This window comes from Carassius auratus, chromosome 20 (genome assembly GCF_003368295.1).
Source record: "Carassius auratus strain Wakin chromosome 20, ASM336829v1, whole genome shotgun sequence".
Taxonomy (NCBI): domain Eukaryota; kingdom Metazoa; phylum Chordata; class Actinopteri; order Cypriniformes; family Cyprinidae; genus Carassius; species Carassius auratus.
The window spans coordinates 7,068,277-7,083,588 of record NC_039262.1 but is presented as its reverse complement, the minus strand read 5'-3'; the positions used below and the strand labels follow the sequence as shown (position 1 = coordinate 7,083,588).

The 15,312-nt window shown below is 35.1% G+C and overlaps 2 protein-coding genes across 3 annotated transcripts; one reads left to right on the top strand and one right to left on the bottom strand.

Moving 5' to 3' along the window:
* Positions 1–320: 320 nt before the first annotated feature.
* Positions 321–3,770, bottom strand: gje1a (gap junction protein epsilon 1a). 2 transcript variants are annotated; one of them, XM_026195168.1, is made up of 3 exons: positions 3,445–3,770; positions 2,394–2,576; positions 321–1,621 (listed from the first exon to the last, which is right to left on the bottom strand). In XM_026195168.1, the coding sequence occupies exons 1-3, from the start codon at positions 3,472–3,474 to the stop codon at positions 1,220–1,222; spliced, it is 615 nt and encodes a 204-aa protein (XP_026050953.1). In that variant the 5' UTR covers positions 3,475–3,770; the 3' UTR covers positions 321–1,219. The 2 variants fall into 2 exon arrangements, with proteins under 2 accessions (XP_026050953.1, XP_026050952.1); XM_026195167.1 differs by lacking the exon at positions 3,445–3,770 and adding an exon at positions 2,659–2,864.
* Positions 3,771–6,316: 2,546 nt separating this feature from the next.
* nmbr (neuromedin B receptor) lies at positions 6,317–14,250 on the top strand. The gene is made up of 3 exons (XM_026195166.1): positions 6,317–6,863; positions 9,625–9,970; positions 11,944–14,250. Exons 1-3 carry the CDS (start codon positions 6,475–6,477, stop codon positions 12,325–12,327), a joined length of 1,119 nt encoding a protein of 372 aa, XP_026050951.1. The 5' UTR covers positions 6,317–6,474; the 3' UTR covers positions 12,328–14,250.
* The last annotated feature ends 1,062 nt before the right edge of the window (positions 14,251–15,312 follow it).

Below are 15,312 nucleotides of genomic sequence, written 5' to 3'. Positions count from 1 at the left end.
ATCAGGTTTGTATTTTTAATTAATAAAGATTTATAATAATTAACCGTTTTCATTTGTAAATGTTTTACAATGCAGTTTGGTGAACCTGTAGCTTTACTGTACACCATTGATGTAACTGTCATAAAAGAGTAGACATTAGCTATTCCTGTTACCTAATAGATTATTTTTTAAATTGTATTTCCCTAATAACATGTGTGAATATCACATATATGTAAAGGTGTGAAAAAAAAAAAGAATGACATGAGTATTTTAATTATTTTTAATCGATTGAAACTTCACAAACATTAGGAAATCATTGTATCTGACAGAGTGCCAAGGATTCACAAGCAGTTCTGTTTATTCTGACCTAGACTGATAATACATTATGGCAGTCATAAAATATGCACCAATTGTTATATCTATATAAAGATTTTCATGCATAATCATATCATAAATCCCACAGACATTGATCAAAAAACCAATATAAATGATCAACTCTACACACAGTACAAAAGCTATTACTCAAACAGCTGTGGTGTTGAACAGTGGGAAGGCAACAGTGGGAAGATGTGCAGGCCAGACCTGCTGCCAGATCTCCTCAGATGCTTCATTTATGCATAAATAGTATTCTTGTAATAAATAGTTACCCGCTGACACAAAGAGATCAGAGTATGCCATTTGTACCTGAGATGAAACACTTAGCTGAGAATAATAACAAAAGTTGGATGGATGCCTGATAAAAACATACAGATACTACAAACACAAGATATGGAAACCAGCAGCATGATGAATATTCTATCTATGTGCATGATTCTAATTAGATACCATGGAGCTTTCAATAATGTTTTTATAAACTGATGCTTGCAATTTGTGTAGTACTTCAATATTGAATTCTGAAAATATTATTGCAACGATAATAATTACCTACCAAATATTTATGTGGGGTTTGGATTAGATTACACAAGTAAAAAAAAAGGAGTGTCTCCTGCTGGGGAGGTGTTTTGTAGGTTTAAAAAGAAATCTGAAAATCTAAAAAGATTAATGAGTCCCTTGTCATTAATTAGGCTCATTTTGTTTTGATTATTCCAGAAAAGGAATAATACGTTGTCTTGTTTTAAAAAAAGCATGTATTTCTGTGTCTACCACCAGAACATGCAGAGGTATGTGGGTTTGTGGGTTTATGTCCTGTCTGTCATTCAGAGAGCCAGCTAAAGCATCACTCAAAACACTTTCTAAATTCTCAAGTCACTGGCTGGTTTAAATAACCCAGTCTTCGGAACAGAATCTCAAAAATCTCAGCGATACAGAGGAGGATGGTGATGATGGTGAAGGTGTACATCGCACTGAGGAAGATAGTCTTCTCAAAGTGTCCAGGGACCATACACTTCGAGATGTTGAAGATCTTTGCAAGGGCACTGACATCGCACATATAAATAGGATCAACCAGGAACCCAAAAAGGTGGCTCTGAAGCCAAAATGCTAAGGCTTCCAGAATTATTCTCAACAGGACAGAGATGATGTAGAAAACTGTGGACACTAGCCGCTCAAGGATCTCTTCCTGGTCTATATTTTTACAGGCAGCATAAAGATGAAACACAGCTCCAGGTACCAAGACAGTGACTAGCTGCAACGCCCAGAATACCTACAAACAGACAATAATAATAATAATAATAACATTACTTTCCTTTCTTTAGTTTTTTTTTCTTCCAATTTGTCATTTCATCCTAAAATGTTTTTTATTTGAATGAAAAATCAAAATATGCTCACAATTTAGTCACCCTCATGCCATCCAAGAAAACAGTGCTTCGCTTTATTTCGCTTTTATTCGTATTAAAGTAACGTTAAGACATTAAATGATGGCCTGGAGTCGTGTGGATTACTATGGATTATTGTGATGTTTTTAACAGCAGTTTGGACTCTCATTCTGACAGCACCCATTCACTACAGAGGATCCAATGGTGATAAAGTGATGAAATGCTTAATTCCTCCAAATCAGGTCAATCAATAAAGAAACAAACTCATCTACATCTTGGATGGCCTGAGGGTAAGTCAGATTTCAGCACATTTTCATTTAACTCTTTCTTTCTCTTATCTCAGTGGAAGTGTCTGTTAGGCTTCCAGTTTTACAGTTATTAGGACTCATTTTTTTTAAATGTTTGATTTTCGGATTTCTGAAATAGTTTCAAAGGTCCCACATACACCTAAATGCCAAATCTTACAGTTACATGTTTAGATTGGTAAAATTAATTAATTAATTAATAAAAAGCTGTTAGCTTCGCAGAATTAATCTGTTTTTCTTTATTTCTACTTTCTACTTCTTCCTGCATCCATAGTCAATTTTGCCTGACCTTTCATGCATATTTTCATACCACCATAGCAGACTATTAAATCCAAATACTTTTAGAAACTTTTACCTGAGGTGTTATAGGCCTGAACTGGTTGTAACAGTAAAGGTTTATTTCCCTTTTGTCTGGATCACAGCTGAAGTGGAGGGCCTCATTGCCATAGACGGTGAATCCAAGGACTCCAAGGAAAAATGTACGCACTGACCCAAAAAACAGTGTGTGAAACTGGCCTATCACTGTCGGAGGCCTGAGCTGAAATATGCAATGAAGAGATTATAACATGCAAGTACAAGACCAGACATGCATCCACTAAAACTTTACATTATATACTTACACATCCTTCATAAAAGTTTTTGATGTAGTTTAATGACATAATTTGGCTTCACAACTCTGCATCATTCTATGGTAGCTTGTCACCATCATTGCCAGTCTTCTAAGCCTCAGGCAGAGGCAAATGGCAGTTCCGAACCTCCACATGACCTTTCGCTTTAGAAACCCCTTGTCAATGCATGCATTCTCTTTTTATCCGCAGTGCCTTCATCAATTTACTCACACAGTGCAAAAAAAAAACAAACAAAAAACAAAAAAGAAAATAACAAAGGCCATGGGACATGTGGTCAGCCCATAGGCTAATCCCTATTCAACTCTGTCAGCGAAAAAACAACTCTTGTATCTCACAATAGAACAGAGCAAACATGACAATTGCAACGAAATGCAATTGTACCACTGGGCAGATCACATAATGGAAAACAACAATTAATAAATTACTCAAATTACCGAGCACGCCTTAAACAAACTATTCTTATCAAGGTAACAATAAATGGCATTTAAATTAGGTGCATTTTTAAAACAACAGTTGGTTGAGTAATGATATCTTGGGATTTTGAGACTCTCTAAATTATGCAGAAGTATATAGTTCCATAAACATATCTATTTTTCTTTATTACATATATCTATATTTTGCATTTGTAGCTGCACATCCACCTCTGCTTGACAGGCCTACTGAAAGTTCCTCTAGACGTTCCTTCAGTGTTTCTACTCTAAAACCACAGCACAAGTAACGTTCACACGGTAAGAAACGTTTCACAAACGTTAAATCGTCTATTAAAAGTCCACACACCAACCGTAATCCAGGCGGAGAGCTGTTCATCCCCCTTCTTAATCAGAACCGAGGTCCTGCTCTCATGTCACTGCGTCCCGAGGGAAAGACAGACCTGCTGGAAAAGCCGCATGTTGGGGGCGCCTTTCTGACGGCAAGCTTTTTCGACTCATAAACCAAAGAGCAAACAGACAAGCAAGTCATCAATGAAACGTAGCAAAGAATACATCATGACCACAGAGATGCTAATTACCGAAATAAGAGTGCTGGGGTCTGGCGGTCAAACGGTCATTGCGCACGTGATGCACACGCAAGCATAGCTGTCCATCAGAGTGATGATTCATATATGACCATGCTTGATTGTTTTATTAGCGCACAGAGATCATGGTATAAGAGAGGACTCTGTTATATGAGTTTACATTATTCGTGCGATACCATTGCCGTATTATGAATATGCATTTGTCTATTTATAGCCTATTATTTGTGCATTAAAAAGTCACTGAAAATAAAAACGCAATATTCCAATTTCTTTGAAAATAAAAGCAGGTCTAAATGTGTGAATTACGTTCCATACGTCTGACTCAAAACTAATTTAAAATGCAATTCTTTATAAATAAATAAAATATTTGAATATGCCTCTTCTCTAATGAACGTGTTTTAAGTTTCTCTGGAAACTGCGAAGACATCTAATTAAATGTCTCAAACATTATTATTATTTATTTATTTTCTAAAATGTGGCAGTGGCAGCTATGTGCGTCAGTGCTGGTTTTGGATGATGATGAAGGAAGCCCATAAACGGCATGTACCTCAACTAAATATTTCAGTTGCATTCTTCTCTAATTACATTTTTCGTCTCCATGCAACTTTTTCACAGGTTGCATCAAGCGCGCGCGTCTTTAAATGCCACCAGATGTCACTAAATCAACAAATGACATTTCCCCCATGCAACCCAGGTCGGTTGCGAATTATATCCATTTAGCCTATTACCAAAGGCCTTATTTATATCAGGCAACATCTGTGTTTTGGTAAACATACACAATTAGATTTTGTTCGTACGATGTGAGTCAAGGTGAGTAACCAGTTCAGCTGAACTGCTAGAAGGAGAAAGAGTGGGGCATGTAATGGTTTTAATTAGCAGTCTGAAACCCATTCTGGTATGCATGGCGCATGTCAAGTTCAGAATTTGATTATTCTTTTGGCTGATCTATAAGCACACCAGAACCAGTAAAAGTTGTCAAAATACCACATCATTTCTGAATAAGTTTCTGGATGTTTGAATTCAGCTTTCTACTATGAGACTACCAAAGCGTGAAGTCTTTGTATTCAGCATGGTACAAATATGAGTTTTACAGACAAAAAGCAAGGACTAAGACATGATACATTAGTTCTGAGACCAAGGCCAACTGAAAAATCTGATTTCAAGATCTGTCTAGACAAGGAACCTTTCTCATTAGCATTTATAATCCATAAATGACTATTTGCACTAAGTGTCTGTTGTAATCCTTGTAAGGATGAGAAGCCAAATCTAAACCAAGATTTGAATTTAAAATATAATACAAATCTCTTTATGTAATTCTTTGGTCACACAAGCCACACAACACGACACAAGCCACACAAAAAGTCTTCTTCATTTGCGCCACATTTTTGCAAGGGACTAGAGAATTTCCTTTCTATCTTTCTTTTTCAAATACCTGTTTTTCCACTCTAGTTGTCCAGACCCTGTTGGTTTTCCTGATTATGTATTTATTGCAATTCTTCCCTCAGTAAATCCCCCCTGCGAGTCATAGAATGAGTATGAAAGAGCTCCAGTCGAACCCTGATAAGGGAGCGCGCGGACAAAAGCTGCACATGCCGAGTCCAGAAAGCACAATCCCAGTTTGTGCTACTGATGAGCGAATGCACTATATGATCAGCATCATTCAGAGATGAGGCTGCGTTTTATGAAATAAATAAATACACTTTAAAACATGTCATGAAGGATGGATAGACAGACACATAGATAGATAGACATATAGATAGATAGATAGATAGATAGATAGATAGATAGATAGATAGATAGATAAATAGATAGATAGATAGATAGATTGATAGGTAGATTTAGAACTGTTTGGTGCTGTGCTCTGCAACAAGGTCCGCATTGAAGTAGTGGCTCCTATGGCAAGCCAATTTAACATGGATTTCTTATATATTATGCTTCTAATACTTGTTTTCTGATTAATACTAATAGTAAAACTGGGAAAGTGAATCGTGACTTGTGGCGAAGAATGAATAAATGCTAGTATCAAATGACTGGTTACAACAGGAAAATAGCATAAACAAGTACGAAAATTAAATTATGAGACAAGTCAAGCGTCATTATTTAGCTTAAGTCAGTTTAGTGTTGATTCAGTTTAATAAAATGAAAAGTTAATCTATTTTGAAATGAGTTAATCTCAGCTATTTCTACAGAAGCATTGTCATTATACAGCTTGAGTTGGTTCTGTGTTGATTCAGTTCAGTTGGATAAAAGTGTAGATGTTGCAAGATATGATTAACTTAAAAAGCAGCTACAGAATAGTGTCATTATCCAGCATTTTTATGAATGAGAAATTTTAATCAATACTATTCACTATTTGAATTTATATATATATATATATATATATATATATATATATATATATATATATATATAGATAGATAGATAGATAGATAGATAGATAGATAGATAGAAAGAAAGATAGATAGATATATATATAGATAGATAGTTAGATAGATAGATCTTTTTTTTTAACTAGTAGTCTAAAAATATGTGTTGATGACATCAATACATAATAGTTTTTTTTTTTAAGAGTTCAATGTTAAATTGGTTTGCCACAGGCTCCCCCTTTACTTGTTCCTGCCTGTCAAAGAAGCCAGTCAACTTTTAGGGACGTGGCTGAAGACATCGCTCATTTCAGCACTAAGTTTGGCGGACAGCACCTCTTGCTCTTTCACTCTCTATGTCTCTATCCCCACTGGACAACTTTTAAAAACCCTTTCAACTACTCTGCTTTCTAACCACTAAAACAAAATATGAATCACACTTTCTCTGAGGATACCTCAGTCTATGAGAACTTCACAGATGACTGGACATCAGATGGAGGGGAAACGGTGCATTTCATCATTCGATGCGTTATCCCGTCGGTCTACATACTTATCATAACGGTTGGTTTACTGGGCAACATTACTCTTGTGAAAATATTCATCACTACCAGCGCGATGCGAAGTGTACCAAACATTTTCATCTCCAGCCTGGCCGTTGGAGATATTTTGCTTTTGGTCACTTGTGTACCAGTGGACGCGTTCAGGTATTTCTATGAGGAGTGGATTTTTGGAACGGTGGCTTGTAAGATGATCCCGGTGATCCAGCTCACTTCGGTCGGAGTCTCCGTGTTCACTCTCACGGCACTGAGCGCAGACAGGTAAGGCGAAAAATCATCAATGAACAACTGCAATCACTGCCACATTCACCACTGAATGAACGGAAGAAAATGACATTTAGAGATAAAATAATGCTGTTTAACAAATAAAACTAGAAATGAGCAACAAACGTGATGTAATTTTCGAAGATTATACATTCATTTTAATAAAATTTTGACACGCACACCTATATGTGTTCTTATTTTTAACACTATTTAAGTTTAAATTGTTATATATATATACACACATATATACACATATATTTCAAGCTTTGGCAATATTGCATTTTTTTTTACATTCATGCCAATAAAGAAATTTTGAATTGAATTGAATAAATAAATATGTATGTAATCAATAACTTTTTTGTACACACACTTTTTAAATGTTTTTAGTATATTAATTGTATTATATATTGTTTATATTTTATGTTGTGCATACTGTATATATATACATACATGTGTTGTTTATTGCTATATAAACCACAAGAAAATATCCATATTAGGTTTGTAGTGACTGCTTTAAGTCATTAAGCAGTAAAGACCTCCTTATTAAGCACCTGTAGCTGAGAGCAAATGCAAATGACTTTGATTTACAGAGGAATTAATCGTGATGATGAAGATATCATACAACATTTGGCAAGCAGCCTGTAGGGATTCTTTAGTACATTTTATTCATTGCACAGATAAATTTCTCAACAACAAAAATGCAGTTCATTTCTCTGACATTACACAGAGTGATGGGGTCAGGTGGGCACAGAGCACAGTTTTGGACAGATTATGAAAGATTTATTCGGTATGTTGGGTTTTTTATACTTTCTATACACATAAATAAGGCTGGAAGTCATCTATACAGCCTATCCATGACATTAATCTTCTGAATTTGTCCACACCACAGTGAATTTTATTATAGAAAAGCAGCAATTTCATAACCAAATTGGACCAGGGCTGCTGTAAATAACAGAGGCATCATTACAGACTAGACAGGAGGGTCTGGGATAAAGCTTACTAGAAATCATTGTTTATTAAAGAAAATCTCCACATACATTTGGACCATAATTCCCTAATATTTATTTCCATAAACTGCACCTGAAAGTAGGAATATCTTCTGAATTCAAAGTTTTTATTAGTAGATTACTGTGCCTCAAATCCTAAATGAAGATTGACGACCTAATTAATTGACAAGCTCATTTCTGGCTGCAGGTCTGCGAAAGAGCATTAAAAATGTGGCTGAGGATCCATAGTGAAGATGACAAATGTCCTCTCTGTTTCACATACTCAGTCTTATCCTTCATTGTTGTGTCAGTGCTTGGGGGCCCCGGCTAAAGGTGATGACCTTTCCTAGTCTGATTTGTTGCTCTGTCTGTTTGTTGTTTGGAGCACCTGAAAGTTCATTTGTGTCACAGTGATTATGCCAGCACCCTGGGGTCCATGTAGTTCTCATTTATTGCTATTGATTTGTAGGCTGCATTTACAGTTCCATTCTCCAAAACGACAATCGTGATGCAAAATGTAGTCAATGTTCAGCTACTTGTGATAATGAATCTCCTGGCCTGAGGAATTAAGTTTAAAATGATAGATTTGAGGAGCTTCTCCCTGAGGAAGAACGACAAGCGCATTGACTAGTATTTCATGTGAGAGGAACAGAAAACAGACTGTTTGTATTGTCAACCAGATGACAGTTTTGAAGACGTAATCTGATTAGAATTTACTCAGCATTCATAGTCATGCATGAAATACAATCAAGGTAATTTGCATGTCAGTCAGTTCATACTGTATGTTCAATTGGGACTTGTTTACTCATGGAGAAATCAAGCTGTGATGGCGCTCCCCAGCTAACCCACGCCTCAGGCAGGGCAGTCGGTTTTCATTGAGGGAAGAAAAAGCAAGCCCAGGGCAGTGAAACCTGGTGGAGGAGAGAAGTCAGGGCGAGGATGCTGTCATATGAGATTTCCATTTACCTTAGAGATGATGGCAGCAGAATGTCTAAAGGACACTGTCGAATAGATCAAGCCGTGCCAGTTTGTCAATAGGAGAAAATAGACAATTTCCCTGGAACAAAAGCAACCAATTTTCCACCATGAATTTCCTCTATTGGTTTTTGTGTATTCTGTCCGTAGGCTTTGCAGCTCCAGCGGAAGAACAGAAAGATGTGCACAGGAAATATCGTATTTCCTATACGACAGCTTTTCTTTTAGAAAAAAACCCAAAACATTAACCTAGAAATGAATCATTTATGACTTTGATCATGTTTTAGACTTACCATTGCTGATCTCAAGTATAGAGAAGCAAACATTAAATCATTAAATAAAAAAAATATGATTTAAAAGTGCCATAACCCTTGAGGAAAATGTTTTAATAAAATTAATATATAAAATAAAAATTAACAGTGTGTAATTTCCAATAATGCCTGTGTTGACAGAGTACTTTAAATTCTTCAAAGTCTGTCAAATAAAAATCTTATCTAATAAGAATACTGTATCCCTGTATTAGTAGACAGATTAGTAACGTTAAAGCGCCTAATCTCAAAACATTGTTTTCCTAATAACGGGTCAAGTATAAACAGACACATATCCCAGTGTGGAATAACTTCAAACCGCCACAGAGAATCAAATCTGACTTCAGATAAGAACACATGGTGTTGTTTTCCCTCAAACCATGATAAATTGTTGATAAACAAAGCAATTTTCTCTTTCATCCATCCTCAACCTGGATGAAAGGCGCAGCAATCTGTGTGCTGACAATTCTTCACATATGTTTCTCTTAGACACAAAGCTATTGTGAATCCCATGGACATCCAGACCTCCAGCGCTGTGTTCTGGACCTGCTTGAAGGCCATCACTATATGGGTTGTCTCAGTGCTGCTGGCTATCCCTGAGGCGGTCTTCTCGCAGGTGGTTCACATGCCAGACAAGAACATGACGTTCACCGCCTGTGTGCCGTATCCACTCTCCAACGAGATGCATCCCAAGATTCACTCCATTATGATATTCCTCGTCTACTTCCTGATCCCTCTGAGCATTATCTCGGTTTATTACTACCATATCGCGAAGACGCTTATCAAGAGTGCTCACGATATGCCAGGCGAGATTAGTGAGCACTCCAAAAGACAGGTAAGAGGTTCCAGGGGAAGAGTGTAAAGCTCACACGGCTGAATGCCAATCTTTTGTGTTTATCCAAATAAGTTCTTCTTCAAGCATTATCTATCAATCATGTTTTATATCTCACAGAAGAGACAGTAGCGCAGAACATACAGATTTGTAATTATGAAATATTATTAATTTAAATTATCTATCTATCTGATGTTTTTTCTATCTATCTATCTATCTATCTATCTATCTATCTATCTATCTATCTATCTATCTATCTATCTATCTATCTATCTATCTATCTATCTATCTATCTATCTTTCTGCTGTTTTTTCTATCTATCTATCTATCTATCTATCTATCTATCTATCTATCTATCTATCTATCTATCTATCTGATTTTTTTGCCAATTTGTATCTATCAATTTTTATAATTTTTTTTAATCTATTTAGTATCTAACTGTTTTTTTTATTCCTCCACCCATCCATCCATCTATTTAATTTTTTAAAACTGTCAAACGAGTTGTCAACCCAAGATCACTTTTACATATTTGCATACGTATACAACATCTAGGATTTACTTTGAAAAAAAAAAAAAATTCAGAGAAATTAATAGAAAACTTTATGAATAATTATCAAATTAAATTAAATGTTCAATATGGAAAATGTACAGACTGAAATGTTTTGTAAAGTGTACTCTATATACATCATTTATGACTTTTTAAAATTCAGTATTGGAATCCAAAAGACATTCTTAATGCAGTTCACAATGCATATAATCCTTACTCGTTATTCAGAAAAAATGTCAAATTACAGTAACAGCTGTTGTTAAAGGAATTGGCCCCTTTATGATGATCTAAGACCAGATTTCTCTCAGAAGTTTCAAACCATAAACATTTTTAGAGAAAGTGTAAAATGAGCCTCTACTGAACCGAGGGACACCCTTCATAAAATGCTCCCTTGACAGTTTTTTGAGACAGGGCACTTTATCTTTTGCTGGGCTGTGAATCATCAGTTAAGCATTGTGCCAAGGGTCCTTAAGGATGACAGATATTCTCGTTAATATTCTCTTTTAGCAGCTGTTTCAAGGCAGCTAACATTTTCCGCTCCCTCTTGCCCTTGATAATACAGTATATCATCCACGCTGAAGTGTATCACTTTACCTTACCTATTTAGGTTATGAGTAATTATGCGTTTCATGGGACAAAGCAACACAGTCTTGTTCATCCATCTATCATTCATTTCTCTGAATGGTGTGAATGGCTTTTAGGGATAAAATCTCTTGTATTGCACTGAATGTACTTGATTGAACAATAGAAAAATAATGCATTATCAGTACCGCAGAATCTCAGGAGCCAACTAATAAAAAATTGCATACCCAAAACTGAAAATTCAGACATTATTTACTCACCCTCACCTTTTTCTAAACCTGTATTAGTTTCCTTATATTGTTGAAAAATCATAAGATAAAAAATAAAAAAATGCAGACAAAAATGTTATCACAATTTAAAATAATCACTTTTGATTTCAATATTCCACAAAACATTAAGCAGCAGCAAAAATAAATAAATAAATAAATAATAATAATAATAATAATTAATTAATTAATGTTCATTGAGCACCAAATCATTAATTTCTGAATGATTTCTGAAAATCATGTGACACTGATGCCTGGAGTAATGGCTGCTGTGTGCCATAACAGTTAGGTTAAATACATTTTAAAATATTAAAATTCACAATATTACTGCAAATAAATGCAGTCTTATTAATCTTTATAAAGAAATGTCCTAGTAAAACATTAAAACATAATGCTGAAACATAGATCACTAACCAGAACTTGATCCCAGCAAATGAAAATCAATAACTGGGTTCAGAATCAGGCTAGAGGATGCGCTTGTGAACTTGCATGCATTTTATTGACCTTTTCCTCATTTAAAATGCACCTTGTACTTTATCGAGTGTTCTTATGTGTCAACTTTTCTCCTTCTCTCTTCTGAGACGGAAACAAGGAAGCGTCTGGCCAAGATCGTTCTGGTGTTCGTGGGCCTCTTTGCGCTGTGCTGGTTCCCCAACCATGTTCTCTACATGTACCGCTCATTCAACTATCGGCAGATCGACTCGTCGCTGTCACACCTCATCATCACGCTTGTGGCGCGCGTGTTGAGTTTCTCCAGCTCCTGCGTGAACCCGTTTGCCCTCTACCTGCTGAGCGAGAGCTTCCGAAGGCACTTCAACAACCAGCTGCTGTGCAGACAGCACAAATACCAAGAGCGCAACACCAGCTACCTTCAGAGCACCTCTGCTATCCGCATGACCTCCATCAGGAAGAGTACGCCTGCTGTCACCAACGGACATGGCCAAAAAACAGGAGTCTGCATTTAGCATCTGTTCTCCAAACCGAACAAAGTCTGAGAATAAGTGTTGCTGGTGACTCACATTTAGGTTCGACTGAAGCGTTTGGTGACCCAGCTGGGTAAACGTGCAGTTATTGAAAGCAGAGGATTTACTGTTGTAAATATCGCATGCAGGTTTTTTTCCAACGGTTGCTTGAGCCCAAGAATTAAATTAGCTTTATATTTGAAACAATATTCTTATTGCAAACAGAAATGAATGGATATCTTGCTGATAAAGACTAATTCTATTTCTCCTCAACCAAAAGACAATTTCTGCCTGTATAAAATATTAGCTCTGTACAAAAGATTTCCATTACTGTATAATGGCAGGTTTGCTTTTCGGCTCAATCTTATCAAATTATGAAAACTCAACTTTAATCGATGGAAAGTGCATTTAAAACAGTAAATGAATGGTTGGGAAAGCAGTTTTGATTTCACCAGGAGGACAAATGTATTATAGAGATGCCACTGAAATCATATACATTGCATATGATCACTTTCTATTTCTCAGACGATGACAATATATTCAATTTAGGAGCAATGGGAGACATGGCTCTTCCCGGTGAATGTTAATGTCTACGATGATAGATCAGACGGGTCGCACACTCAAGGGTAAACTGTGGTGATTAGATTAATATATGCATAAACAGATTAGGATTCAACATGAATATAAATTTCTCAGACACGTTCCCCCTTACCTTCCGATATATAAGTCATAGGAACATCAAGATCATCGTGGCATCGTATCATTCTTAGATTCACCAGCAAATATTATCATATTGATCACTGCATTGCAGTACATCATCTTTTAAAATCTTTGAAATCAGTTTCTGTTTGGAGCGCCTGATGTCTATATCTAATGGAATAATCATTCAGCCGTGAGGTGAAAATATTACCTATAAATGTAGCAATTGTCAATAGCTGCCGGACTGCAGGCAGTGCACCTTTGAGCCACATTTTGAGCTTTCCAACAGGTTCCTGAACCTGAAAAAACATCATACCTTAACATGACACAATTTGGAGTTTAAAGAGGTTTTTGAGATCTTGTGGTCCTCAAGGTATTACTTTGGAAAATGTACACAATTTTAAAATTGAATACATGCACTTTTACTCAACACACACACATTTTTCATTCAGACCTTCAAAGGACATATTTCACTGGTCATCATTATACATTTTTGTCTCTTTTACTGAACGTCACATTTCCTTGAATTTTAATCAAGTTCTCTTCAAAACAATGAAATCCACTTTAATGGAAAATGTAATTAGCGATAACTATTACAATAATTTGTCCTTGTAAAGACACATCTCAGTTCCCACAACACAGAGTCTTTGACCTGAAGCAATGTGTTTCAATTACATAAAAAATTTACTTAATTGACACTAGACTTGTGTCGAATAAAATCAGCTGAAGTTATCAACCATTTCAAGTGATACATTTTAGAATGCTGGTGTCAGTTTAAAATCAATAAATAAAAAAATAGAAGAAAAAATCACCACTGGCTCTTGAATTTATAAGTCTATTTTAAAAGACAAAAAAAAAAAAACCTTTACAAACTTGAGTACAATTAAATGTCGTAACTTAGATTTTTTACTTTTAAGTAATATCTTGACAATAATTTCTACATTTGACACGCTGCATAGTATAATTATAAAATTATATAAAATTCTAACAGCATAGAACATGACATATAGCATCCTTTAGCATCATGAAGTGAGGTGAAAAGACATCAAACGCACCTCCTCAAGAATTGATTGTAACTGTTCCACAGGAGCAGGATCTAAATGTAATTTGGAATGATTGATTAAAAAGGCACACTACACTTTTCCCATCTACTTTATTGGGATTTCACCCGGAGAGTTAATTAAACTTATGGATTAACTTCTCACATTGAATCAAGACAAGTTCAACCAAACTGGTTAATATCTTTAAGAACACATGCAAAAAAGCAGTAAAAGGATTATGCTAAACCATAAAATAAGTATTTCTGCTAGTGCTTTCAAATGATTAATTGCGATTAATCGTATCCAAAATAAAAGTTTGTTTACATAATATATATAAGTGTATATAAGTGTTTATTTATTATGTATATGTAAATATACACAGACATTCAGTATATATTTTGAAAATATTAATATATGCATTTATATATTTATATTTTATATTATATATAAATATATTTAAATACAAAACATTCTTAAATATATACATGCATGTGTTTGTATTTATAAATACATAATACATCCATAATACAGTACACACATTTTATGTAAACAAAAACATTTATGTTGGATGTGATTAATCACGATTAATCGTTTGACAGCACTAATTTCTGCACTTCTGAGCTACAGTAGCTTGCTATAACATGTTATAACGTAAACATATTCTAAAAGCATCTCACGTAAACACCTTAATAATAATATTGTCTTATTCAGAATAAGGTAAATAATCAGATTACTGATGTCCATGTAAATGTAGTCATAGTCTATTATTGTAACACAATTATAGTATGACTATAGTGTGAGCCAATGTGGAGCCGCAGAGCCTCCTCTGCTATTAAATTGAAACATTAGTCGATTGTTTCATGTGGGTACAGAGCAATGCAAAAATATGTATTTTTCAAGTTTAACTGATTTAGATCTATGTAATGCAGCAATGGCAATTCAGTCATGAATGTTCACCATAACAAGATTCTAGAATATTAATCAAGATATTTTAATTAAAAATTTCAATAGATAAAACTTGATTGATTACACTCTACTTACTTCAAAACTTTAAAATGATTAGTTTGATAAAGTGGTTATGTTTTGATACAAGAGTTTATATTTTAATCAGGAATGTCCAGCTCCTGCATATGATAAAATGTCAGCCATGCTTACAATGTGCATGTTTCCTAACCCTTTCTTATTCATAACTGAAAAAGAATAAAAAATATTCTAGAACATTTTACAGATGGGACCATACTAGAATGAA

Bases quoted from the DNA above. Each gene is read 5' to 3' on its own strand.
- gje1a (XM_026195167.1), bottom strand. From the start codon at position 2,697: ATGTCATTAAACTACATCAAAAACTTTTATGAAGGATGT. The intron at 2,577-2,658 runs GTAAGTATATAA...TGCATATTTCAG, and splicing joins AAAACTTTTATGAAGGATGT to CTCAGGCCTCCGACAGTGAT. The intron at 1,622-2,393 runs GTAAAAGTTTCT...GTCTGTTTGTAG, and splicing joins TCAGGCCTATAACACCTCAG to GTATTCTGGGCGTTGCAGCT.
- nmbr (XM_026195166.1), top strand. From the start codon at position 6,475: ATGAATCACACTTTCTCTGAGGATACCTCAGTCTATGAGAACTTCACA. The intron at 6,864-9,624 runs GTAAGGCGAAAA...TGTTTCTCTTAG, and splicing joins ACGGCACTGAGCGCAGACAG to ACACAAAGCTATTGTGAATC. The intron at 9,971-11,943 runs GTAAGAGGTTCC...CTCTCTTCTGAG, and splicing joins GTGAGCACTCCAAAAGACAG to ACGGAAACAAGGAAGCGTCT.